Here is a 25,527-nt window from a genome sequence, read left to right as displayed (position 1 = left end):
ATATATATATATATATGTTATGTATGTATGCTTTACGGGCTGGGCCGTTCTTAATATATTTATATTATTAAATGCTGATTATTTCACTGCTAAATAATTTGCGCAAATAATATTTCGTAAACAATTCTAACAAACAGTTTTCTATTCAGTGCAAAATCTGTGCAGATAATATTTATATTCATACTTCTTTAATAATTTTTAGCATGTTTACGCTGAAGATAAATATGATATATTTTTACGAACAATTTAAAGCTTTCAATGACAGAATAAAACTGTAAGTATTATTTGATAGTTTATTATTGTAATGATCTCCGAACGGCAAAACTCAAACTAGGTGCACGTTGCATATAAAATAACCGATTGTGTAAATAACAAGTGGTGTATGGCATTGTGCCTTAGGCAAACTGAATTATTTTCGATATACAAAAAAATCAATAGCAATTCAATATTTGTTTAAAACAAGCAGAAAGTTCTTTGAATCATTCAAATCGGACGCTTAGTTCTCCCAAAAACTGCCATTTTTTACACATTTAGCTCTCTATCTTCGAAATGGCCGGACTTGCCTTTGCCAAAAAACTAATTACCTATTTTTCCAATCATCACAAATTGAACGTTTTTAGATAATTCAAATCGGATACTCCGTTCTCTCAAAACTCGATTTGTATTTTCTGCACTCTTTACTCCGTACCTCCGTAACGGCGGACTGCCTTTGCCCAAAAACTAATCAGCACATCTCCCTATCAATGAAATCGAATGTTTTTTGAACCATTCAAATTGGTTGTTCCATGCGCCCGAAAACATGGACGAAAAAATGCGGCATGAAAAACACACACACACGTCCATTTTTTCTGAGGTTTCATTTTCATTTTCGAGTTTCGGCCCATTACTATAACTACCCTACGGAAATAATAAATATTCAACTTAATGAATAAAAATTCAGATTTACCTACTTAGATAAAATTTTCAACTGAATATTTCACAAATAAATTTGAAATTCGAAATAAAAATAAAAGTTTTCACTTTCACTAAAAACAAATTAGAGCGATTCAAAAGTAATATCTTCAATATAGACTTATAATATTTGTAATATTAAGTATAGTGCACAAACACTTGCTTAAATATCATCTAAAAGCGCTGCCAATTGATTTATTGATTTTTTTAATTAAACCACTTTTTGTAAGATTATAAGATGTTCGTTTGAACCAGTGATTTCCAAAGTGTAGCGCTGCAAGAAACCAGTGGGCGGTGATGAGCAGAGGTGCATTGAGGGCAGCTTTTGGGGTCAGTGGAGTTCAGAATATTTATAAATTAAATGCAATATGTAATATTACGATTTTAACTGTAAAAGATTTCTCAAATTTGTTAATTTTGAAAACAAACGAGAGCAAAAAATCGATATTTCTTCAATTAGAAGAGTTTTTGAAATAAAATGGAACAATAGTGATACAACCATTACGTTTATTGATTTATGGATCCATCGATGGTAAAAATCTTCAAGGGTTTTCTTGCATAATAAAAAAGGAAGTGCAGAATGCATTCATAATCACATTGTGACATGTTCATCGCCAACATCTTGTTTCCCAAAATTTAAGTGCCCGTCTACATATTTCTAAATTTATCAAGAACAAAAAAAGAAATATGGTATATACATTTACACCTCATTTAGATTTAATAAACTATAAATTTGATGATATATCAAAAATGTATATACAGTCAACCCTCGGTTAACACGGCACTCTGGGTGCACGGTTTCCATACTACGCGGAGCTAAAAATCCGACATCCCTCCGACAACACGGACTTCCTATTACACGAATTTTGTTCAACAGTCCATAAGTTCCTTGCGCAATCTATGAGTGATTATAGGAACTTGATATCAAAAGGGTATTAATGTAAGGTTTGTTATCGACTTTTATCTTTTAGACATGCCTGATTATATAGTAGCTGTATATAGAACACGTTTGGACTGACTACTGCGTCGCGCCAATTTTTGAATGAGTTGTCTATGTCATACATGTCATTTAGTCCGTAATTCAAGTTGTATTCCTTAATCTCCATACAGCACGATAAAAATAATGCGATTTGTACTAACTCTGAGTTTTTAATAGCGCGGTTCCCCACTATTAAGTTTCCATAGAACGCACTACGAACTAGCCTGAATTGTATGTTAAATACGAGTTTTTTATTAGCAGTTCTCCATATAAAGTACGCAACTTGCCGCGTTAAACGAGGATGACTGTATATCTTCAAACACTGAGTTACTATTTTTGGCACTTTTTGCCCTTTTAAATCGGTGCGGCCGTTTTCGAGAAAACGTCGACAAAATGACGTACGTTCAAAAACGCATGTTTACATTTTCATCTCACAAAACTAACATTTTTTTAATTTTTCTGCTAATTACGACGACAATTGTTCCAAAAAACAGATTAACGCCAGTGCTTATCGGGTTATATACAATGGCTTCTCCATTATTGAAATCAATTCAGCTTATTTTGAAAAAGAGTAGACGAAAGGCCGAATATAATAATATATATTTTCCAAATTCCAGAATTAATTAAATTCCAGAACACGTGAGAGCATGAAATAAGCAAATTTGATTTTTATATTAAACATGAACTTCTTCTTCGAGAATTTGAGTAAGGTGTAAGTAAGGTTTAAATGTTTAGTGATTTCAAACAATTGTTGAAAAACACTATAATTACCAAATGTTTTTTAATATTTTAAATTCTTTTCTCAGCTGCAAATTACATAGGAATAGATATACTAGTCTCACCTAATTTTAAATTGATTTAGACTTTTCTAAGAAAAGATTGACCAAAAATAAATCTTGTAAATATTTATTTTAAAGAAAGTGCTAAATTGATCATATGGAATAGAACATATGCTCAAAAAGTACTAAGTATTTATTTGTGGGTATAATTCAAACCTACATAGTTATTTTTAACTTCCCGTAGGGTAAGTTATACTTAAATAGCAAAAAAATCGAAAATGAAAATTTTTTATATATCTTTGAGTTTCAGAGGTTTCTGAACGTTTTGGCATACCTTAGAAAAAATGTATGTATGTGTGTATGTGTATGTGTGTGTGTGCGGATACAAATTTTCGTCGACGATTTCGGGAACACGGTTCAACCGATTTCAATTATTTAAAAAACATTCAATTGCAGTTGATGAGGAAACGTGCTGATTAGTTTTTGGCATAGGCAGGTCTAGCCATTTCGAAGATACGGGGCAAAAATGTATAGTTTCTCAAAAATCTAATTTTTTTAAAGTAAAATATTTTCAAAAATGTTATAAGACAATTTTAATTTATTTTTTTAATTAAGTTACAGCAATTTGTCTTAAGACACGATGTCATCGGTACCACTGGTTTAATTTAATGTATACGTATAAACGCATTACTTAAACAGGTACAACAGAAAATGAGTGTTTAATTTTTAATAGATTACTTACAACTGTTTTCCAATTTTCTTGTTTCTTCATTCTACATCAATTTATATAAGGCACTCGATCTGGATTCGATCCGAGTACCCCTGTGTCTAAGAGACAACCACTCAACCACTTGGCCAAGGCTCGCCGAGACGATAACACTATAATTAATTTTGTTCTATAATTTATATTTTACATATTTGTGTTAAAAAATTTCTGATCGTAACGATAATATGCAAACAAAAATTCATTAATTTTGATTATCATTGTGGGGATGTTTTAAGATTAAATATATATTAAAATATAATGTAAATTATTCTACTCTGTTATTTTAAAAATAATTTCAAGGGGTAAGAAATCTCAGCAATTAATTTTAGATAAATTTCTTACATATTTAAAATATCAAATTCGCCTTCTTGAACAGATTTACCAAAATTATAACCTTTACAATTTTTATAAATATTTAATGAAATTTTATACATAATCCCTTCACTTATTTTTAAATAATTTTAAAATGACAGTGAGTGTATTCTTTTCTATGTAAATTTTTTCATTTTTATAATGTTGGCTATTGGGTTTTATATTTGAAAGATCACTGATGGCAAATCATCTCGAATATAAGCGACGTGTTTAAATATGTTAAAGCTACTATTACCCACTATAATATATTCTTTTATTTATTAATAATAAAAAAATAAATTTATGTATTTAAAGTTAAAAATGTATGATTTCATGTGTTTAAATATTTTTGTATAAATATAATATAATTGATTAATATTTGGATGTTAGATATAATATTTGATATAATCCGAGGGCTTATAACATTCTTAAATGCAAAATTTAAATATTGCTAAAAAATATAATTCTAGTTATTAGTTTAATTATTTTAGTGTATATTAGTTAGCATAACTGTATTTGAATAATAGGAATTAAATATCATTGTAAATTATCATAAAAATTACAATTAAAATTCTCTGATTGTGTTGTCGCTAATATAATATTTAAACTTATTAAGCATATAAACATAGAAAATTAAATATTGTTAAAAATATAATTACAGTTATTATTAGTTTAATTATTATAGTGAATATTAGTCAGCCTATTATGTATTTGGGTAATCATCATAGTATATCATAGCTGTGATAATTATAAAAATTCTCGATAATAAATTATGAAGATCAATTAATTTTTATTATATTTTTATCATTTGTTTATTGATATTTTATTATTACATAAAAAAAAATATTAAAGGAAAAAAGTTAGAATTCACAAAGTTATGAGCAGTCAAAGTTGGGGCTCAAAAAAAGAGGGTGTCCTGGCGTGCATGATTCCAACCCTCCTGGTGATCCGAAACATAAAAAATAGATGGATTCTTAATTATTATAGATGCCGCTATCGTATGAACCTTGGATAAGTTAAAAAAAATTTTTTGTTTGAATGGCGGCAGTTTGAAAAAAAATGTTTTTTTCATGTTTTTTTTAACAATTCCGAATTTTTTTAAAATACTTAATGAAAAGTTATAGTTTTGGGAAAGGTTCATGCGATAAAGCATTGTATGGAGAAGATCCTCTCCAAATTTGAAGTAAATCGGTTCATTAGAACTCGAGATATCCTTACCGCCAGCTCGAAAAAAGTAGTTCCGAGAAAAACGCGTTCAAAGTTTTGAGACTCGATCGGACCCGAACCTAAGCCACGTCACTAAAACGGATATAACTCAGGAAATAATTGTAATTTTGAAAAATCCTTTTAATGACATATTTTTGAATAACTAAACTTTGAAAATATGAAAAAAAATTTTTTCGATTTTTTCAAAATTCTACAGTAGAATACCCCCTTAAGATGTAAAAACTTAAATAGAAAATATAAGACTCCCATAAGTTACAATCAATAAGTTACCCCTTACAGTTACAAATGTTAGTAACGTTTCAATATATATTTTATTCTGATTTGAATTTACGACCTTAAACTTGCCAACACTGGAATATGAAGACCCTAAATATTATTACGCAATCCGAACAAATTTGGGAATTATACGTCGCAATTAATTCAGTGCAACAGGTTAAGGGACACAAACGCGTGCACTTCTTGCAGTCGGTAATGGAGTAATTTTACCAATATTTGGAATTAAATACTAAATTTATTTAGCCATTTTCAAATTGGTCTATTATTTTGTTTGTGTAAGTCATAGTGATGAGAAAAACCTGTGATATTTTTTATTAGTATATTTGAAGAGTTTACGCGAAACGTTATTAATATTATACTCAAATTGTTATATGATTTGTCAGTGCATCCTACGATTTCAAGGAAAGATAGGAAGTTCATTGAGTAATTGGGAAAAATTAAAGGTAAGCAGAAATACCCTCAGTTATATTATATTAGATTGTGGTGGTCATTAATCAGTGACTTTCAGTCTGATTCAAACCACTCCTCATTTTGTTATTCCTTGAAATTGTTACTTTTATAATTAATTTATTGTAACATTGGCCAAAGTAAAGTAGTTCTTACAGCAATCGAAAACCATATTTATTTTATGATAGGCAGAGAACATTCGATAAATCGGATTCGTTCCGTACTTTGCCAGTTGAGTATCGACATTTTCCTTGCTTTTATTAAACATATTCAATTATTAATTTTCATCTTCCTTGTGCTATAAATAACTAACTATTTAATGAACGCATTTTATTAACTGCACGTAGGGTAAATTATTGTAATCGCAAAAAAATCAAAAATGAAAATTTTTATATATATTTTTAGAGGTTTCTGAACATTTTGGAATACCTTAGAAAAATGGATGTGTGTGTGGGCGCGTGCGGATACAAATTTTCGTCAACGATTTCGGGAACACGGTTCAACCGATTTTAATTATTCAGAAAACATTCGATTGCTGTTAATAAGGAGACGTGCTGATTAGTTTTTTGCATAAGCAGGTCCAGCCGTTTCGAAGATACGGGGCAAAAAGTGCCCGAAACGGTAAATCAGTTTTCAAGAGAACGGAGCATCCGATTTTAATAATTCAAAAAAACATTTTACTTGTATTGACAAAATGAAGAACTGATTAAATTTTTATGGCAGGTCTACCGGTTTCGAAGATCTAGTGAAAAAAGTAAAAATAAAAAAAATGCCATTTGGCGGTCATAAATGATCATTATTAGATATGCACATCAAATTATCAGATATTTTATAGAGATTTTAACAATGAGTATAAATTTTGTTTAATTCAATGTAGGTTTCGTACCAATGTTTATCCGTTAGACGGAGACGCGGCGCTTACGCGCTTCGATATTTTGTCTCTATGCAGTCAAAGTAGTACAATTGCTTTAAAAAAATCCTACATAGCATTCTTGTTTCTGGTACTTTTTGACTATTTCTAATATATTTTTCAAGCACATGAATTGAATTTATTTTCCATTGTTTGTTCTACTTTATGTGATATTATTTATTATTATTTGTATTCATGTAATCAATATTAAAGTCCGAGCAATTCATAGCAAATTGGAATAAATATTCATATCGGCAATCTTTCTTTTCTTTGTATTCCACAAACTAATAAAATTTGGTTTTGTAATCTATGGATATAATTTATTTTAATGATATAATCGATTTCAACATTTGGTACAATTATATGATTACTGTTTTACAATTTAACTAATCATACCATTTATTCACTCCAGAACAATTTGCGAATTTAATCAATAATGTAACTAATTATCGATTTTGTTTCATGTGCACAAAAATGATCATTTTTTGTCTATATTAAACTAAATGTATGTTAATAGAATTCATTGTTTTATCCTAGGCAAATAGATCAAATCAATAAAATTCTATTTTATTTTATAATATACAATAGATACATTTTTTTATTTTACTCGTCTGTGTATACAAATGTCTTCTTAATTTACCTCTGAATTCAATTAATGAGAATTCTAATTTGTTATTGCGTAACAATGACGGTAGTCTAGCTCGTACAGCAGCATCACTCCTACGCAAACACTCTTGTAACGAGTAAATCGTGCTTGCATACGGACTTTATTACAATTTTAGCATATTATGTATAAAAGACATAATGTTATTATTTTTTTTTGTTTATAAAGTATTATTAAAATAAAATCAGTGTTGAGATATCAATACTGTAAATGTAAAATCTGTTTGCAAGGAATTTTATGTTCTCTTCCTCATTATTGCATTGATACATTTTTTATAATTCAGAAATATACATAAATTTTCATATTTTAACTAATATATCTCAATCATTCAGATTCAAATAAATCTTAACATAATTGAAGACATTTAGCATTCATTTTACTTTAAGTTTGCAGCATTACCAGTGTTACGTTTGTTAAAAATTTCATCTATTCGAATAATAGTATATCTAGTAATTTATAAAATGATCAGTTTTCTTTTCTAAATAAAATCTTTTAGATGAAATAAGAAACTAGTGGGGCGCATGGCATCGTGCCTTAAGGGAAAAAACCAAAAATTACTTTTTTTGAAAGCAATCGTACTGCTTTAACTGCATAGAGACGAAATGTCAAAGCGCGTAAGCGCTGCATCGCCGTCTAACGGATGAACATTGGTACGGAACCCATAGGAATATAAACAAAATTTTTACTTATATATATTTATATATTATACAAAATTTATACTTATATAAAATATCTGATAATCTGATGTGCATATGTCTAATGATCATTTTTGACCGCCAAATGGCTTTTTTTTTTACTTTTTTCATTAGATCTCCGAAATCTGCCTTTATGAAAATTTGATCAATTCTTTATCTTGTCAATACAAGTAAAATGTTTTTTGAATTATTAAAATCGGACGCTCCGTTCTTTTAAAAACTGAGTTACCATTTTTGTCACTTTTTGCCCCGTATCTTTGGAACGGCTAGACCTGCCTCCGCCAAAACTAATCAGCACGTCTCCGTATCAATACGAATCGAGTGTTTTTTTAACTCCCGTAGGGCAAGTTATAGTAATCGCAAAAAAATCGAAAATGAAAATTTTTATATATCTTTACGTTTCAGAGGTTTCTGAACATTTTGGCATACCTTAGAAAAAATGGATGTATGTGTGTGTGTGTGTATGTGTGTGTGTGTATGTATGTATGTGTGTGTATGTATGTGCGGATACAAATTTTCGTCGACGATTTCGGGAACACGGGTCAACCGATTTGAATAATTCAAAAAACATTCGATTCGTATTGATAAGGAGACGTGCTGATTAGTTTTTGGCGAAGGCAGGTCTAGCCGTTCCAAAGATACGGGGCAAAAAGTGCCGAAAACGGTAGCTCAGTTTTTGAGAGAACGTAGCGTCCGATTTGAATAATTCAAAAAACATTTCACTTGTATTGACAAGATGAAGAATCGATAAAAGAAGGTAGGTCTAGCGGATTCGGAGATATGGAGGAAAAAGTAAAAAAATGAGCCATTTGGCGGTCAAAAATGATCATTAGACATATGCTCATAAAATTATCAGATATTTTATAGAGATTTTAACAATAAGTATACAATTTGTTAACATTCCTATGGGTTCCGTACCAATGCTTATGCTTTAGACAGCGACGCGGCGCTTACGCGCTTTATATTTTGTCCCTATGCAGTTAAAGCAGTACGATTGATTGCTTTGAAAAGAAAGTTCAGATCTTCCACAATATGTCAAAATAAAAAAAAAAAATTTTTTTCAAAAAAAAAAAATTTTTTTTTAAAAAATTTTTTTCAAAAAAAAGTAATTTTTTGTCCAATTTATAGTTTCTCAAAAATCTTATTTTTTCAAAGTAATTTTTTTTTTCAAAAATGTTAATCGTTTTTAAAAAAATAATAATGTTTGGTACGGGAAGTTCCAGCAATTTGCCTTAAGGCACGATGCCTTAATTGCCTTAAGACAGAATTCCACTTACAGCTAGTTAATTATTCAAATCGGTTGATTGGTGTTCCCGAAATCGTCGACGAAAATTTGTATCCGCACACACACACATACACGGACGTAAAGGCTATAACATTTATTTTCATTGTCAAACTTAAATGACATAAATGATATAGCATTCAAATTTTAAAATCAATTAATTTGATTTGATTTTATAAATCCTTACTTTTTTGTTATATTATATTATATCTGTCAAGGTAATGGCTTCAGGTATTTTCGTATTATCTTATCTTTTGCCGGAGTCACTAATAAACTTGAGCAAGCAAATTGTTTAAAACAGAAGCAAAATACTTGACGTAGATGCTATAGCATTCAACATATATATTGAATAAATTGTGGTTATTATACGACCTTTATGAAAAGTTTAAAAATTTCGAATATACCAATCAATTTAAAAAAAGCGGTTCTCAATTTTTGTGTCTTGCTGAAATTTTTACTGTCCGCAAACGTGTTGATAATGTCAAACCTATTATTTTTTGTCACATTTATTTTTTAAATACTTATTAGTGTTATTAATATCAGACATGTAGGACACGATATCTACAAGTAAAAAGTCTATTGAAAATATGACAAAGTATATAGAAGGCAGGATTTAAATTTACGCCTCTCTAGAGCACAGGAAAAAATGCCGCCTTATCACTGAAATTTTGCTGCCAATCTCATTGATCAATTGAAGATTGTTTTCAGAAATGTGTGAATAAGTTGAAAATATTTTCGATTTTTCAGAAAAAAATGCATATATTTATTGATTTCCGAAAATAAAAGAATCAAACCTTATCTTCAAATTTACATGAAAATAAATTAATTGAACTACTTCTATAGTTTTACTTATAATTATAATTTTCATTTTGAAAATTATAATATACAAAGTTTTAATTTGTGACACATGATGCAGAAACTATATTTCTTGAAGTGAAAAATGTTATTAAAAATAATTATTTAAATATATTATGTGTTTTTTTTTCACTTTTCCAATTTTTTTCGCTCTGGACACTAGCCCCGACTACTGCTATTTTTATTTTAAATTTACCTCTGAGTATATATTTTTAATGAAATATGTTTTGAATTGAATCGAACTAAGGTTTTTATAACTCATTTCTCGCAGGTCGATACTTCATTAGTATAGAATTGAAGAGGAATGTATTAAATAAAAAGTTCATCGAGCGGCAGTTCGTCAAAATTGCAACGGTGGCGGACAAAGCATCACGCCCGGTTCGCGGCCAAGCGGCCGGACTCGAACTAATGCCTTCCAGGCACGAATTTGGCACTGGTGAGAAATGATATGTTTTTATTAATTTTGATGTTTATTATTTTTGAGAAAACATAAAAAAATGATTCTAATTTTTGCAAACTGTGATGAATTTTTAAAGTTAAACGAGTTGTTGTCGTAGGGCCGTTATATTTCAGTATGGTCTATAAGATCTTGGTATCTACCGTCAAAAAAATCATAAAAATCGTCGAAAAACATTTTTGAACACTTCATTACAAGAAAACGGCCCGGCCGATCTTTACACACACACACACACACAGACACATGCATACTTTTTTCAAATTTGGTCTCATTCGATTCAAAATGGCTAGAAACGCCGAGAAAATATAAAATTAGCGAATCGGATTATTTGATGAAAACAAACTTCTTCTTCGGGAAGTTATAAACTTCAAATTCATTTAATATTTAAAATTAGAAACACTTTGGAGAAGAAAAATAATACTTTATTGCTGAACCCTTCTCGTACATCTGAGGGTTCAGTAGATTTACAGTAAGATTACTCGTAAGTGATCCGAGCATTTTTCAGGTCTTCAAAATTTATTTACCTTTAAAAATGAATGCTCTCGTATTATAGATAGTTCAAATTTTGATTATGTTTTTTTTTTTTTTAATCGAGGCAATAGTCTGCCCACTGCGGGCGTACGAGAAGGGTTAAAAACATGTTTGTATGTTATTTAGATCAGGAAATACGTTTCTAAAAGTACTATTACGTGTACTAATTTAAAACTTAATTTTCATATCATAAACATTTCTGTAAAGAAATATATATAAGATATGTTTTTTTTTCTAAAATTAATGGGTTTCATAAGCGCCATTTCAAAAAAAAAAAAAAAAAAAAAATCGTATTTCGCCTAGAATTAACGTTAATATGAAGTGATAGAAATGTAGGTATTTCATAATTTTTTTAAAAAAATATTATTTCTTTATATGTGTCTTGCATAATTTTTAGTTATTGTGGAAAGAAGGTGGTTTTTGTAAAAAATCGTTTTTTTTCTTAAAATCGTTTACCTTTAGTTAATCCATTTATTTCAGAAAAATGTGTCCTAAAGCATCTAAACTACTAAAATACATTAAATTAATTATATCAAATTTAATTTATTTATTGTGATTAACAGACGGAATTAGATTTTCTATTTTGATGAAAATGGGACTGAAATTATTTGGTCTGAAAAAATGCAAAAAACGTTTGTGATTCAAATTATTTTATGTCTGAATTATTAACAATTTTTATGAATTCCTTAACTCTAAAATTTATGCACTACTTTTTTCTTTCGGAGAAATCTGCCCACATCTTATTTCTTTGTACAAATAACATACATGTTGTTTAGACAATAAAAAAATATTTTTTTCTGAAATTGTTCTGATTTTGAATAACAATGACAAATAAAAATTAAAAAAAAAAACTTTGAAAAAAAATAATTCTGGGGACTTGTTGCAAAAAACCTTCATTGAATATACTACTAACCTTGTTTTTTTTTTAGTTCATCAGTTTTGGTTATTTGCCTTTTAAATTCGTTTATATATGCAACAATTATATAGTTTACCTCTGAAATAATTTTATGAATCATTACTGTATTACTACCGTATTAGCTTAACTTGAAACGTAATATGCCTAGCGCAGTGGTTCTCAAATATGGGGTTCACATAACACGTAATATGCCCAGCGCAGTGATTCTCAAACGTGGGGTTCACATCAAACGGAAGCAAATCAAAATTGAATTTATTTTGTATTTGATTATTTAAGTGCAATGTGAGGTGTCGGCTACTCAACAAGTCAGAAAAATTATTAAAAAAAATTATATGCATAATTAATTTAAACACTTTCAAAATGAGGATTTTTAACAATTTTACTTACGATGTTCTAATATCATTTTATAGTGATTTCTTTCTGAACTTACCGTATAATTTTCTTAAAGATAGTATTCTAGCCTATAAGTTTAAAAAATCAATTCTGTTTCCCTAGACATTTTTTAAATCTAACTACACATTCAAGATAGTGTACAAGAGGATTTTTCAAAATTGTCCTTTCCGACACCCACCATTACTCAAATTCCACTTGACCGATTTAATTTAAATTTTTAATGGCTTCTTTATAGACTTTTTTTTAGTATAAACCACGCTCAAATTCCGATTTTAACTATTTTTGGAAAAAATAAGAATATCAATAAAGTTGTAAAAAGATTTTTTTCAGACAGATGCCATTTTAAGAAAATATTTTCTTAATTTGTGCGTAGTTCATACAGTTATCCAGTAAATTAAAAATTAATAAATTAAATATTTCTTTTAGTTAATAGTTTAATTTTGATACTAAAAGTGTCGCATACTATTTATAATTTATGAATTTGAATTCTAGTTCTAATTATTATTAATCTTATTACGCAATAGGGTTGAATTTCCTAGATGCACAAGGTTCCGACTTCGAATATGCTTTGTCAGCAACTGGTACGTAAGAATTAATAATATTCAAATATATTTTCCGTATTTTAACTGTAGGCATTTTTTAAGGTTTTGGCAAATTTCACTACCTTCTATTGACAGTATGTGGCCTGATATACATGAATACTGCTGTCGGCATAACAATATTGTCTTTTGTTTTGCCTTCGGCGACGTGCGATTTCCAGATGACTTCTGCAGACAAAGGGTGGTTAACAGCAGCCCCAATGCTAGGTAAATATATCATTTATTTGATATGGTATTAGTTATGAATTTTGAAAGCATTTCTGGTATTTTAGGTAAATTAAAACAAAAAAGTATATTAATCTCTCTTTAGAATCCTTAATATAAGAAAATAAAAATTATTTTTCAATATATGTAATGGCTACAACATGATTGTGGATTGATACATAAGTTTGGGTATTCATCTGTACATATTCTAGATCAATTTAGATCGCATTTGTATAGATATATAATGCAATATCTTCTTTTTATGCTATAAAAAAGAATGGTTTTGCCCATTCTTTCAGTAAAAAATTCAGTATCATATCAAATATATAAGTAAATTACATGGACATGTAAGTTCATCTCAGGCGGTAGGTGCCATGTATGAAAACATCAAATCGGATTAATTCGATTTAAACAAATTTTTTTGAACTGTTTGGCACCAAAGTTACAGAATGTATGAGTATGCATACAGTTTTGCCTTAAGGCAAAATGCCACATACGTTTAGCTCATTTATATCAAATTACTTTTTCCTTGGAGAATAGGAATAATTCCATTGAGATATATTATTTTCAGGAATGGTGATCGGATCATACTTCTGGGGTTGCTTAGCTGACACTAGGGGGCGAAAGACTGTTCTTATAGCTTCTTTAACATTGGATGGCATATGTGGGTTGGCATCATCTATATCACAATATTTCTATTTATTTATGTTCTTCAGGTTTTTGAATGGATTTGGGTACGTAGTATATTCCATATATCATGTTATTAGTGTTATTACAATAATAATTTTTTTATTTGAATTGTTTAGTATAACTGGAGCAATGGGTATTTGCTTCCCCTATTTGGGAGAATTTCAACCAACAAAGTATAGGGAAAAGATATTATGTTGGATGGAGTTATTTTGGACTTTCGGTATAATCGTATTGCCAGGTTTGTAGAACAATTACCTAATTATTTTTTTATATAAATATTCGATTTATTATTATTATTATATATTTTTATTTCTAGCTATTGCTTGGGGAGTAATTCCATTACATTTTCGATTTGAAACTCCCCATTTTCTATTCGCTAGTTGGAATTTATTTGTTGCTTTATGTGCTTTGCCAAGCTTATTGATAGCATTATGGTTAGTCATGTTTCCTGAAAGCCCTAAATTCCTACTGGAATGTGGTGAAACTGAAAGTGCATTGGCGGTCTTAAGAAGAATGTTCGTCGAAAATACTGGAAATAAAGCTGAAGATTATCCAGTTAGTATTTAATTATATATACAAGAACAATTTCAAAGTTTTAATGCATTTTGTATTAACAGGTAACAAGCTTGAGAGAGAAGGTTCGTTATTTGAGTACATCTACTGAGAAACCTTGTAGAAGTGTAAGAAGTTTAAGTGTTTTTAAACCACAAGAACTTAAGTTGTTGTTGATTGAAATTTGGGAGCAAACTAAAGCACTGTGCAGGCCACCATACTTGAGAAATACTGCTCTTACCTGCGCCATACAATTTGGTCTCACGTCCAGGTAAACTTATCAGCTTCTTAGATACAAATTTATACTATAATTCTGATAATATAAAATATGTATAATTTCAGTTACTATACTTTGATCATTTGGTTTCCCGAACTTTTTTATCGCTTTGAAGAATTTGAACATGCTCACCCAGGTGAGATTGCATCAGTCTGTGATGTCTCCTCCATTGTCGTCGGGGATGAAGATTTGTGTGGAGATCCGGTCCAGGATTCAGTTTTCATTCATACTATAATAATTGGAGCAGCTTGTATACCTACTAGTTTTTGGCTACCTTTGTGTGTGCATAAACTAGGAGCTAAATTTTTCTTAGGTAATATTAATTTGTTCATTTTGCGAATTTTTTTTCTATGCTAAAAAAATCCGGTAATGTAAATGAAGCACTCAACTAAAACTAAACAATGTTTGTATATATTTAGTATTTAGCTTGGTTGTAGCCGCAGCAGTGACGTTGGGTCTATACTTCGTTCAGACTGCTCTCCAAAATTTAATATTGTCCTGTATATTCGAGGCTCTGACATCACTAGGAATCAGCACAGTATACTGTGTTATGGTTGATTTGTTTCCTACAAATCTGAGGTAATAAAGTTTTAATATAACATTGAAATGTTCCAAATCATTACATACTAATTTAGCAAATAAAATTTCTTCATTTTAACTTTCAGAGTCATGGCAGCTGCATTATCTTTGACTTTTGGTAGAGGTGGCGCTTTGCTGGGAAACCTTTTATTTGGATTCTTAATAGACCTTAATTGTATAGTTCCCATAGTAGTCTTTGCTGCTATGCTTTTTGGTGAGTTTTACATTATTGTTCTTGATATTCATTTTGTATGCTAATTTATGCTATGATTTTAATTTCAGTGAGTGGATTATTGTGCTTCTTGTTGCCAAGTACTGGAGCAGAAGCTTTGGAGTGAACAGTGATTGAAAATTCTATTTATTTATTTTACTATATAAAGCGATTGACACATGATATAATAACTAACTTTCTACAAGTTAAATATGGTGGACTATAAAAGTCACAATAAGAAGTATTACGCATATTTTTATTGGTGATTAGAAATTTTACATATTTTATATGTGTAATATTTCAAACACAATTGTCCACTACATCTGATGCGCATTTGTTATATTTATTTTGAATTGTTCGACGTTATTAAATTTTAAACTAATTATAAAGTGTTGTTATATGCATAATCATTTCTAAGAAATGCATGAATGTTAATTATTACCCAAATTTTCCAATTCTAGATTTATATATAATTATAAATTAATATGTACAGTTTTATAGATTTATATAAAAGTTGGTAGGCTTAATTGTCATGTAAAAACATTTTCCAAATATAGTTGAAATCACATAAATGCATTCTCATTTCACAATTTATCTAATATTTCAGGCCTATTGGATTTTAGGGTTTTTTATAACATCATATTCATGTTTAACAAAAATAATCGTTGTGTTGAAAACAAATTTGTGAATTTGCAAATTTGCAAATTTTTTATTATACAATACATATTTTTACGCTTATCCTAAAAGGATGGCAAGTAATATTTTTATCTTCAAAGATACAAAATCATATTACAAATAACAGTGATTTCGAAATTGAGAGAATGAACTCCTTTTCAAATTTTCCTTTAATTATTTAATATTATACAACAAGCAAAACATAATAATAAGTTGTAAGATTGAATGTTAAAGAGTCACCATGATTCAAAGCATAACAGGTGGCGCTTCAAACCTTAGCGACTAACTCGCGTTGTGGCGTATAGCCCGGTTGTTTAAGTATAAATACAATTTTGGAACATTCAGAAGTGTTCTTGCTTCGGCAGAACATATACTAAAATTGGAACGATACAGAGAAGATTAGCATGGCCCCTGCGCAAGGATGACACGCAAAATCGTGAAGCGTTCCACATTTTTTTTGAATTTTTAATTTATTTAATATTATACAACAAGCAAAACATAATAATAAGTTGTAAGATTGAATGTTAAAGAGTCACCATGATTCAAAGCATAACAGGTGGCGCTTCAACCCTTAGCGACTAACTCGCGTTGTGGCGTATAGCCCGGTTGTTTAAGTATAAATACAATTTTGGAACATTCAGAAGTGTTCTTGCTTCGGCAGAACATATACTAAAATTGGAACGATACAGAGAAGATTAGCATGGCCCCTGCGCAAGGATGACACGCAAAATCGTGAAGCGTTCCACATTTTTTTTTTGAATTTTTAATTTATTTATATTATACAACAAGCAAAACATAATAATAAGTTGTAAGATTGAATGTTAAAGAGTCACCATGATTCAAAGCATAACAGGTGGCGCTTCAACCCTTAGCGACTAACTCGCGTTGTGGCGTATAGCCCGGTTGTTTAAGTATAAATACAATTTTGGAACATTCAGAAGTGTTCTTGCTTCGGCAGAACATATACTAAAATTGGAACGATACAGAGAAGATTAGCATGCCCCTGCGCAAGGATGACACGCAAAATCGTGAAGCGTTCCACATTTTTTTTTTTTGAATTTTTTAATTTATTTATATTATACAACAAGCAAAACATAATAATAAGTTGTAAGATTGAATGTTAAAGAGTCACCATGATTCAAAGCATAACAGGTGGCGCTTCAACCCTTAGCGACTAACTCGCGTTGTGGCGTATAGCCCGGTTGTTTAAGTATAAATACAATTTTGGAACATTCAGAAGTGTTCTTGCTTCGGCAGAACATATACTAAAATTGGAACGATACAGAGAAGATTAGCATGGCCCCTGCGCAAGGATGACACGCAAAATCGTGAAGCGTTCCACATTTTTTTTGAATTTTAATTTATTTAATATTATACAACAAGCAAAACATAATAATAAGTTGTAAGATTGAATGTTAAAGAGTCACCATGATTCAAAGCATAACAGGTGGCGCTTCAACCCTTAGCGACTAACTCGCGTTGTGGCGTATAGCCCGGTTGTTTAAGTATAAATACAATTTTGGAACATTCAGAAGTGTTCTTGCTTCGGCAGAACATATACTAAAATTGGAACGATACAGAGAAGATTAGCATGGCCCCTGCGCAAGGATGACACGCAAAATCGTGAAGCGTTCCACATTTTTTTTGAATTTTTAATTTATTTAATATTATACAACAAGCAAAACATAATAATAAGTTGTAAGATTGAATGTTAAAGAGTCACCATGATTCAAAGCATAACAGGTGGCGCTTCAACCCTTAGCGACTAACTCGCGTTGTGGCGTATAGCCCGGTTGTTTAAGTATAAATACAATTTTGGAACATTCAGAAGTGTTCTTGCTTCGGCAGAACATATACTAAAATTGGAACGATACAGAGAAGATTAGCATGGCCCCTGCGCAAGGATGACACGCAAAATCGTGAAGCGTTCCACGTTTTTTTTTTAATTTTAATTTATTTAATATTATACAACAAGCAAAACATAATAATAAGTTGTAAGATTGAATGTTAAAGAGTCACCATGATTCAAAGCATAACAGGTGGCGCTTCAACCCTTAGCGACTAACTCGCGTTGTGGCGTATAGCCCGGTTGTTTAAGTATAAATACAATTTTGGAACATTCAGAAGTGTTCTTGCTTCGGCAGAACATATACTAAAATTGGAACGATACAGAGAAGATTAGCATGGCCCCTGCGCAAGGATGACACCCAAAATCGTGAAGCGTTCCAATTTTTTTTTAATTTTTAATTTATTTAATATTATACAACAAGCAAAACATAATAATAAGTTGTAAGATTGAATGTTAAAGAGTCACCATGATTCAAAGCATAACAGGTGGCGCTTCAACCCTTAGCGACTAACTCGCGTTGTGGCGTATAGCCCGGTTGTTTAAGTATAAATACAATTTTGGAACATTCAGAAGTGTTCTTGCTTCGGCAGAACATATACTAAAATTGGAACGATACAGAGAAGATTAGCATGGCCCCTGCGCAAGGATGACACGCAAAATCGTGAAGCGTTCCACATTTTTTTTGAATTTTAATTTATTTAATATTATACAACAAGCAAAACATAATAATAAGTTGTAAGATTGAATGTTAAAGAGTCACCATGATTCAAAGCATAACAGGTGGCGCTTCAACCCTTAGCGACTAACTCGCGTTGTGGCGTATAGCCCGGTTGTTTAAGTATAAATACAATTTTGGAACATTCAGAAGTGTTCTTGCTTCGGCAGAACATATACTAAAATTGGAACGATACAGAGAAGATTAGCATGGCCCCTGCGCAAGGATGACACGCAAAATCGTGAAGCGTTCCACATTTTTTTTGAATTTTTAATTTATTTAATATTATACAACAAGCAAAACATAATAATAAGTTGTAAGATTGAATGTTAAAGAGTCACCATGATTCAAAGCATAACAGGTGGCGCTTCAACCCTTAGCGACTAACTCGCGTTGTGGCGTATAGCCCGGTTGTTTAAGTATAAATACAATTTTGGAACATTCAGAAGTGTTCTTGCTTCGGCAGAACATATACTAAAATTGGAACGATACAGAGAAGATTAGCATGGCCCCTGCGCAAGGATGACACGCAAAATCGTGAAGCGTTCCACATTTTTTTTTGAATTTTTAATTTATTTAATATTATACAACAAGCAAAACATAATAATAAGTTGTAAGATTGAATGTTAAAGAGTCACCATGATTCAAAGCATAACAGGTGGCGCTTCAACCCTTAGCGACTAACTCGCGTTGTGGCGTATAGCCCGGTTGTTTAAGTATAAATACAATTTTGGAACATTCAGAAGTGTTCTTGCTTCGGCAGAACATATACTAAAATTGGAACGATACAGAGAAGATTAGCATGGCCCCTGCGCAAGGATGACACGCAAAATCGTGAAGCGTTCCACATTTTTTTTGAATTTTTAATTTATTTAATATTATACAACAAGCAAACATAATAATAAGTTGTAAGATTGAATGTTAAAGAGTCACCATGATTCAAAGCATAACAGGTGGCGCTTCAACCCTTAGCGACTAACTCGCGTTGTGGCGTATAGCCCGGTTGTTTAAGTATAAATACAATTTTGGAACATTCAGAAGTGTTCTTGCTTCGGCAGAACATATACTAAAATTGGAACGATACAGAGAAGATTAGCATGGCCCCTGCGCAAGGATGACACGCAAAATCGTGAAGCGTTCCACATTTTTTTTGAATTTTTAATTTATTTAATATTATACAACAAGCAAACATAATAATAAGTTGTAAGATTGAATGTTAAAGAGTCACCATGATTCAAAGCATAACAGGTGGCGCTTCAACCCTTAGCGACTAACTCGCGTTGTGGCGTATAGCCCGGTTGTTTAAGTATAAATACAATTTTGGAACATTCAGAAGTGTTCTTGCTTCGGCAGAACATATACTAAAATTGGAACGATACAGAGAAGATTAGCATGGCCCCTGCGCAAGGATGACACGCAAAATCGTGAAGCGTTCCACATTTTTTTTTGAATTTTTAATTTATTTAATATTATACAACAAGCAAACATAATAATAAGTTGTAAGATTGAATGTTAAAGAGTCACCATGATTCAAAGCATAACAGGTGGCGCTTCAACCCTTAGCGACTAACTCGCGTTGTGGCGTATAGCCCGGTTGTTTAAGTATAAATACAATTTTGGAACATTCAGAAGTGTTCTTGCTTCGGCAGAACATATACTAAAATTGGAACGATACAGAGAAGATTAGCATGGCCCCTGCGCAAGGATGACACGCAAAATCGTGAAGCGTTCCACGTTTTTTTTAATTTATTTAATATTATACAACAAGCAAAACATAATAATAAGTTGTAAGATTGAATGTTAAAGAGTCACCATGATTCAAAGCATAACAGGTGGCGCTTCAACCCTTAGCGACTAACTCGCGTTGTGGCGTATAGCCCGGTTGTTTAAGTATAAATACAATTTTGGAACATTCAGAAGTGTTCTTGCTTCGGCAGAACATATACTAAAATTGGAACGATACAGAGAAGATTAGCATGGCCCCGGCGCAAGGATGACACCCAAAATCGTGAAGCGTTCCCAATTTTTTTTTGAATTTTTAATTTATTTAATATTATACAACAAGCAAAACATAATAATAAGTTGTAAGATTGAATGTTAAAGAGTCACCATGATTCAAAGCATAACAGGTGGCGCTTCAACCCTTAGCAACTAACTCGCGTTGTGGCGTATAGCCCGGTTGTTTAAGTATAAATACCATTTTGGAACATTCAGAAGTGTTCTTGCTTCGGCAGAACATATACTAAAATTGGAACGATACAGAGAAGATTAGCATGGCCCCTGCGCAAGGATGACACGCAAAATCGTGAAGCGTTCCACGTTTTTTTTTAATTTATTATATTATACAACAAGCAAAACATAATAATAAGTTGTAAGATTGAATGTTAAAGAGTCACCATGATTCAAAGCATAACAGGTGGCGCTTCAACCCTTAGCGACTAACTCGCGTTGTGGCGTATAGCCCGGTTGTTTAAGTATAAATACAATTTTGGAACATTCAGAAGTGTTCTTGCTTCGGCAGAACATATACTAAAATTGGAACGATACAGAGAAGATTAGCATGGCCCCTGCGCAAGGATGACACGCAAAATCGTGAAGCGTTCCACATTTTTTTTTTTTTTTTTGAATTTTTATTTATTTAATATTATACAACAAGCAAAACATAATAATAAGTTGTAAGATTGAATGTTAAAGAGTCACCATGATTCAAAGCATAACAGGTGGCGCTTCAACCCTTAGCGACTAACTCGCGTTGTGGCGTATAGCCCGGGTTTAAGTATAAATACAATTTTGGAACATTCAGAAGTGTTCTTGCTTCGGCAGCAGAACATATACTAAAATTGGAACGATACAGAGAAGATTAGCATGGCCCCTGCGCAAGGATGACACGCAAAATCGTGAAGCGTTCCACATTTTTTTGAATTTTTAATTTATTTCAGAAGTGTTCTTGCTTCGGCAGAACATATACTAAAATTGGAACGATACAGAGAAGATTAGCATGGCCCCTGCGCAAGGATGACACGCAAAATCGTGAAGCGTTCCACATTTTTTTTTTTGAATTTTTAATTTATTTAATATTATACAACAAGCAAACATAATAATAAGTTGTAAGATTGAATGTTAAAGAGTCACCATGATTCAAAGCATAACAGGTGGCGCTTCAACCCTTAGCAACTAACTCGCGTTGTGGCGTATAGCCCGGTTGTTTAAGTATAAATACCATTTTGGAACATTCAGAAGTGTTCTTGCTTCGGCAGAACATATACTAAAATTGGAACGATACAGAGAAGATTAGCATGGCCCCTGCGCAAGGATGACACGCAAAATCGTGAAGCGTTCCACGTTTTTTTTTTAATTTATTTAATATTATACAACAAGCAAAACATAATAATAAGTTGTAAGATTGAATGTTAAAGAGTCACCATGATTCAAAGCATAACAGGTGGCGCTTCAACCCTTAGCGACTAACTCGCGTTGTGGCGTATAGCCGGTTGTTTAAGTATAAATACAATTTTGGAACATTCAGAAGTGTTCTTGCTTCGGCAGAACATATACTAAAATTGGAACGATACAGAGAAGATTAGCATGGCCCCGGCGCAAGGATGACACCCAAAATCGTGAAGCGTTCCCAATTTTTTTTTGAATTTTTAATTTATTTAATATTATACAACAAGCAAAACATAATAATAAGTTGTAAGATTGAATGTTAAAGAGTCACCATGATTCAAAGCATAACAGGTGGCGCTTCAACCCTTAGCAACTAACTCGCGTTGTGGCGTATAGCCCGGTTGTTTAAGTATAAATACAATTTTGGAACATTCAGAAGTGTTCTTGCTTCGGCAGAACATATACTAAAATTGGAACGATACAGAGAAGATTAGCATGGCCCCTGCGCAAGGATGACACGCAAAATCGTGAAGCGTTCCACGTTTTTTTTTAATTTTTAATATTTATACAACAAGCAAAACATAATAATAAGTTGTAAGATTGAATGTTAAAGAGTCACCATGATTCAAAGCATAACAGGTGGCGCTTCAACCCTTAGCGACTAACTCGCGTTGTGGCGTATAGCCCGGTTGTTTAAGTATAAATACAATTTTGGAACATTCAGAAGTGTTCTTGCTTCGGCAGAACATATACTAAAATTGGAACGATACAGAGAAGATTAGCATGGCCCCTGCGCAAGGATGACACGCAAAATCGTGAAGCGTTCCACATTTTTTTTTTGAATTTTTAATTTATTTAATATTATACAACAAGCAAAACATAATAATAAGTTGTAAGATTGAATGTTAAAGAGTCACCATGATTCAAAGCATAACAGGTGGCGCTTCAACCCTTAGCGACTAACTCGCGTTGTGGCGTATAGCCCGGTTGTTTAAGTATAAATACAATTTTGGAACATTCAGAAGTGTTCTTGCTTCGGCAGAACATATACTAAAATTGGAACGATACAGAGAAGATTAGCATGGCCCCTGCGCAAGGATGACCGCAACAAAAATCGTGAAGCGTTCCACAGTTTTTTGAATTTGTAATTTACATTCAGAAGTGTTCTTGCTTCGGCAGAACATATACTAAAATTGGAACGATACAGAGAAGATTAGCATGGCCCCTGCGCAAGGATGACACGCAAAATCGTGAAGCGTTCCACATTTTTTGAATTTTTAATTTATTTAATATTATACAACAAGCAAAACATAATAATAAGTTGTAAGATTGAATGTTAAAGAGTCACCATGATTCAAAGCATAACAGGTGGCGCTTCAACCCTTAGCGACTAACTCGCGTTGTGGCGTATAGCCCGGTTGTTTAAGTATAAATACAATTTTGGAAGATTCAGAAGTGTTCTTGCTTCGGCAGAACATATACTAAAATTGGAACGATACAGAGAAGATTAGCATGGCCCCTGCGCAAGGATGACACGCAAAATCGTGAAGCGTTCCACATTTTTTTTGAATTTTTAATTTATTTAATATTATACAACAAGCAAAACATAATAATAAGTTGTAAGATTGAATGTTAAAGAGTCACCATGATTCAAAGCATAACAGGTGGCGCTTCAACCCTTAGCGACTAACTCGCGTTGTGGCGTATAGCCCGGTTGTTTAAGTATAAATACAATTTGGAACATTCAGAAGTGTTCTTGCTTCGGCAGAACATATACTAAAATTGGAACGATACAGAGAAGATTAGCATGGCCCCTGCGCAAGGATGACACGCAAAATCGTGAAGCGTTCACATTTTTTTGAATTTTTAATTTATTTAATATTATACAACAAGCAAAACATAATAAAGTTGTAAGATTGAATTTTAAAGAGTCACCATGATTCAAAGCATAACAGGTGGCGCTTCAACCCTTAGCGACTAACTCGCGTTGTGGCGTATAGCCCGGTTGTTTAAGTATAAATACAATTTTGGAACATTCAGAAGTGTTCTTGCTTCGGCAGCAGAACATATACTAAAATTGGAACGATACAGAGAAGATTAGCATGGCCCCTGCGCAAGGAAGGATGACACGCAAAATCGTGAAGCGTTCCATTTTTTTGAATTTTAATTTATTTAATATATACAACAAGCAAAACATATAATAAGTTGTAAGATTGAATGTTAAAGAGTCACCATGATTCAAAGCATAACAGGTGGCGCTTCAACCCTTAGCGACTAACTCGCGTGTTGTGGCGTATAGCCCGGTTGTTTAAGTATAAATACAATTTTGGAACATTCAGAAGTGTTCTTGCTTCGGCAGAACATATACTAAAATTGGAACGATACAGAGAAGATTAGCATGGCCCCTGCGCAAGGATGACACGCAAAATCGTGAAGCGTTCCACATTTTTTTTGAATTTTAATTTATTTAATATTATACAACAAGCAAAACATAATAATAAGTTGTAAAATTGAATGTTAAAGAGTCACCATGATTCAAAGCATAACAGGTGGCGCTTCAACCCTTAGCGACTAACTCGCGTTGTGGCGTATAGCCCGATGTTTAAGTATAAATACAATTTTGGAACATTCAGAAGTGTTCTTGCTTCGGCAGAACATATACTAAAATTGGAACGATACAGAGAAGATTAGCATGGCCCCTGCGCAAGGATGACACGCAAAATCGTGAAGCGTTCCACATTTTTTTGAATTTTAATTTATTAATATTATACAACAAGCAAAACATAATAATAAGTTGTAAGATTGAATGTTAAAGAGTCACCATGATTCAAAGCATAACAGGTGGCGCTTCAACCCTTAGCGACTAACTCGCGTTGTGGCGTATAGCCCGGTGTTTAAGTATAAATACATTTTGGAACATTCAGAAGTGTTCTTGCTTCGGCCAGAACATATACTAAAATTGGAACGATACAGAGAAGATTAGCATGGCCCTGCGCAAGGATGACACGCAAAATCGTGAAGCGTTCCACTTTTTTTTTTGGAATTTTTAATTTATTTAATATTATACAACAAGCAAAACATAATAATAAGTTGTAAGATTGAATGTTAAAGAGTCACCATGATTCAAAGCATAACAGGTGGCGCTTCAACCCTTAGCGACTAACTCGCGTTGTGGCGTATAGCCCGATTGTTTAAGTATAAATACAATTTTGGAACTTCAGAAGTGTTCTGGCTTCGGCAGAACATATACTAAAATTGGAACGATACAGAGAAGATTAGCATGGCCCCTGCGCAAGGATGACACGCAAAA

The 25,527-nt window shown here is 31.9% G+C and overlaps 1 protein-coding gene, 30 non-coding genes and 2 pseudogenes across 31 annotated transcripts; all 33 read left to right on the top strand.

Moving 5' to 3' along the window:
- Positions 1 to 5,473: 5,473 nt before the first annotated feature.
- LOC113382965 (synaptic vesicle glycoprotein 2B-like) lies at positions 5,474 to 15,943 on the top strand. The gene is made up of 12 exons (XM_026621223.1): positions 5,474 to 5,772; positions 10,454 to 10,618; positions 13,004 to 13,060; positions 13,124 to 13,285; positions 13,854 to 14,016; positions 14,089 to 14,210; positions 14,289 to 14,527; positions 14,590 to 14,795; positions 14,867 to 15,114; positions 15,221 to 15,380; positions 15,467 to 15,594; positions 15,663 to 15,943. Exons 2-12 carry the CDS (start codon positions 10,591 to 10,593, stop codon positions 15,716 to 15,718), a joined length of 1,569 nt encoding a protein of 522 aa, XP_026477008.1. The 5' UTR covers positions 5,474 to 5,772; positions 10,454 to 10,590; the 3' UTR covers positions 15,719 to 15,943.
- A 672-nt stretch (positions 15,944 to 16,615) lies between these two features.
- LOC113383868 lies at positions 16,616 to 16,722 on the top strand. The gene has a single exon (XR_003367827.1). It is a non-coding gene; the product is annotated as a U6 spliceosomal RNA (small nuclear RNA).
- A 189-nt stretch (positions 16,723 to 16,911) lies between these two features.
- On the top strand, positions 16,912 to 17,018 carry LOC113383842. Its single transcript, XR_003367803.1, has one exon. It is a non-coding gene; the product is annotated as a U6 spliceosomal RNA (small nuclear RNA).
- Positions 17,019 to 17,208: 190 nt separating this feature from the next.
- On the top strand, positions 17,209 to 17,314 carry LOC113383924. The gene has a single exon (XR_003367880.1). It is a non-coding gene; the product is annotated as a U6 spliceosomal RNA (small nuclear RNA).
- A 193-nt stretch (positions 17,315 to 17,507) lies between these two features.
- LOC113383866 lies at positions 17,508 to 17,614 on the top strand. The gene has a single exon (XR_003367825.1). It is a non-coding gene; the product is annotated as a U6 spliceosomal RNA (small nuclear RNA).
- Positions 17,615 to 17,802: 188 nt separating this feature from the next.
- Positions 17,803 to 17,909, top strand: LOC113383865. Its single transcript, XR_003367824.1, has one exon. It is a non-coding gene; the product is annotated as a U6 spliceosomal RNA (small nuclear RNA).
- Positions 17,910 to 18,098: 189 nt separating this feature from the next.
- On the top strand, positions 18,099 to 18,205 carry LOC113383898. The gene has a single exon (XR_003367855.1). It is a non-coding gene; the product is annotated as a U6 spliceosomal RNA (small nuclear RNA).
- Positions 18,206 to 18,394: 189 nt separating this feature from the next.
- On the top strand, positions 18,395 to 18,501 carry LOC113383908. Its single transcript, XR_003367865.1, has one exon. It is a non-coding gene; the product is annotated as a U6 spliceosomal RNA (small nuclear RNA).
- Positions 18,502 to 18,689: 188 nt separating this feature from the next.
- LOC113383864 lies at positions 18,690 to 18,796 on the top strand. The gene has a single exon (XR_003367823.1). It is a non-coding gene; the product is annotated as a U6 spliceosomal RNA (small nuclear RNA).
- A 188-nt stretch (positions 18,797 to 18,984) lies between these two features.
- On the top strand, positions 18,985 to 19,091 carry LOC113383862. The gene has a single exon (XR_003367822.1). It is a non-coding gene; the product is annotated as a U6 spliceosomal RNA (small nuclear RNA).
- A 189-nt stretch (positions 19,092 to 19,280) lies between these two features.
- Positions 19,281 to 19,387, top strand: LOC113383861. Its single transcript, XR_003367821.1, has one exon. It is a non-coding gene; the product is annotated as a U6 spliceosomal RNA (small nuclear RNA).
- A 190-nt stretch (positions 19,388 to 19,577) lies between these two features.
- Positions 19,578 to 19,684, top strand: LOC113383860. The gene has a single exon (XR_003367820.1). It is a non-coding gene; the product is annotated as a U6 spliceosomal RNA (small nuclear RNA).
- A 188-nt stretch (positions 19,685 to 19,872) lies between these two features.
- Positions 19,873 to 19,979, top strand: LOC113383859. The gene has a single exon (XR_003367819.1). It is a non-coding gene; the product is annotated as a U6 spliceosomal RNA (small nuclear RNA).
- A 188-nt stretch (positions 19,980 to 20,167) lies between these two features.
- On the top strand, positions 20,168 to 20,274 carry LOC113383858. The gene has a single exon (XR_003367818.1). It is a non-coding gene; the product is annotated as a U6 spliceosomal RNA (small nuclear RNA).
- Positions 20,275 to 20,463: 189 nt separating this feature from the next.
- LOC113383907 lies at positions 20,464 to 20,570 on the top strand. Its single transcript, XR_003367864.1, has one exon. It is a non-coding gene; the product is annotated as a U6 spliceosomal RNA (small nuclear RNA).
- Positions 20,571 to 20,751: 181 nt separating this feature from the next.
- On the top strand, positions 20,752 to 20,858 carry LOC113383928. The gene has a single exon (XR_003367883.1). It is a non-coding gene; the product is annotated as a U6 spliceosomal RNA (small nuclear RNA).
- Positions 20,859 to 21,048: 190 nt separating this feature from the next.
- On the top strand, positions 21,049 to 21,155 carry LOC113383897. Its single transcript, XR_003367854.1, has one exon. It is a non-coding gene; the product is annotated as a U6 spliceosomal RNA (small nuclear RNA).
- Positions 21,156 to 21,335: 180 nt separating this feature from the next.
- Positions 21,336 to 21,442, top strand: LOC113383841. Its single transcript, XR_003367802.1, has one exon. It is a non-coding gene; the product is annotated as a U6 spliceosomal RNA (small nuclear RNA).
- A 195-nt stretch (positions 21,443 to 21,637) lies between these two features.
- On the top strand, positions 21,638 to 21,747 carry LOC113383916. The gene has a single exon (XR_003367872.1). It is a non-coding gene; the product is annotated as a U6 spliceosomal RNA (small nuclear RNA).
- Positions 21,748 to 21,773: 26 nt separating this feature from the next.
- Positions 21,774 to 21,880, top strand: LOC113383840. Its single transcript, XR_003367801.1, has one exon. It is a non-coding gene; the product is annotated as a U6 spliceosomal RNA (small nuclear RNA).
- A 191-nt stretch (positions 21,881 to 22,071) lies between these two features.
- LOC113383896 lies at positions 22,072 to 22,178 on the top strand. Its single transcript, XR_003367853.1, has one exon. It is a non-coding gene; the product is annotated as a U6 spliceosomal RNA (small nuclear RNA).
- A 182-nt stretch (positions 22,179 to 22,360) lies between these two features.
- LOC113383926 lies at positions 22,361 to 22,467 on the top strand. The gene has a single exon (XR_003367882.1). It is a non-coding gene; the product is annotated as a U6 spliceosomal RNA (small nuclear RNA).
- A 190-nt stretch (positions 22,468 to 22,657) lies between these two features.
- Positions 22,658 to 22,764, top strand: LOC113383894. Its single transcript, XR_003367852.1, has one exon. It is a non-coding gene; the product is annotated as a U6 spliceosomal RNA (small nuclear RNA).
- Positions 22,765 to 22,945: 181 nt separating this feature from the next.
- On the top strand, positions 22,946 to 23,052 carry LOC113383839. Its single transcript, XR_003367800.1, has one exon. It is a non-coding gene; the product is annotated as a U6 spliceosomal RNA (small nuclear RNA).
- Positions 23,053 to 23,243: 191 nt separating this feature from the next.
- LOC113383940 lies at positions 23,244 to 23,353 on the top strand. The gene has a single exon (XR_003367894.1). It is a non-coding gene; the product is annotated as a U6 spliceosomal RNA (small nuclear RNA).
- A 27-nt stretch (positions 23,354 to 23,380) lies between these two features.
- On the top strand, positions 23,381 to 23,487 carry LOC113383857. Its single transcript, XR_003367817.1, has one exon. It is a non-coding gene; the product is annotated as a U6 spliceosomal RNA (small nuclear RNA).
- Positions 23,488 to 23,674: 187 nt separating this feature from the next.
- Positions 23,675 to 23,781, top strand: LOC113383856. The gene has a single exon (XR_003367816.1). It is a non-coding gene; the product is annotated as a U6 spliceosomal RNA (small nuclear RNA).
- Positions 23,782 to 23,969: 188 nt separating this feature from the next.
- On the top strand, positions 23,970 to 24,076 carry LOC113383912. Its single transcript, XR_003367868.1, has one exon. It is a non-coding gene; the product is annotated as a U6 spliceosomal RNA (small nuclear RNA).
- A 185-nt stretch (positions 24,077 to 24,261) lies between these two features.
- Positions 24,262 to 24,375, top strand: LOC113383939 (annotated as a pseudogene).
- Positions 24,376 to 24,560: 185 nt separating this feature from the next.
- Positions 24,561 to 24,667, top strand: LOC113383854. The gene has a single exon (XR_003367814.1). It is a non-coding gene; the product is annotated as a U6 spliceosomal RNA (small nuclear RNA).
- Positions 24,668 to 24,854: 187 nt separating this feature from the next.
- Positions 24,855 to 24,961, top strand: LOC113383853. The gene has a single exon (XR_003367813.1). It is a non-coding gene; the product is annotated as a U6 spliceosomal RNA (small nuclear RNA).
- Positions 24,962 to 25,145: 184 nt separating this feature from the next.
- Positions 25,146 to 25,252, top strand: LOC113383934. Its single transcript, XR_003367889.1, has one exon. It is a non-coding gene; the product is annotated as a U6 spliceosomal RNA (small nuclear RNA).
- A 190-nt stretch (positions 25,253 to 25,442) lies between these two features.
- On the top strand, positions 25,443 to 25,527 carry LOC113383941 (annotated as a pseudogene).

The sequence above is a fragment of the Ctenocephalides felis genome, unplaced genomic scaffold (genome assembly GCF_003426905.1).
Source record: "Ctenocephalides felis isolate EL2017-DRISC unplaced genomic scaffold, ASM342690v1 CF-g0.4_SCAFFOLD_03570, whole genome shotgun sequence".
Classification (NCBI taxonomy): domain Eukaryota; kingdom Metazoa; phylum Arthropoda; class Insecta; order Siphonaptera; family Pulicidae; genus Ctenocephalides; species Ctenocephalides felis.
This window is presented reverse-complemented; position numbering and strand designations above follow the sequence as displayed.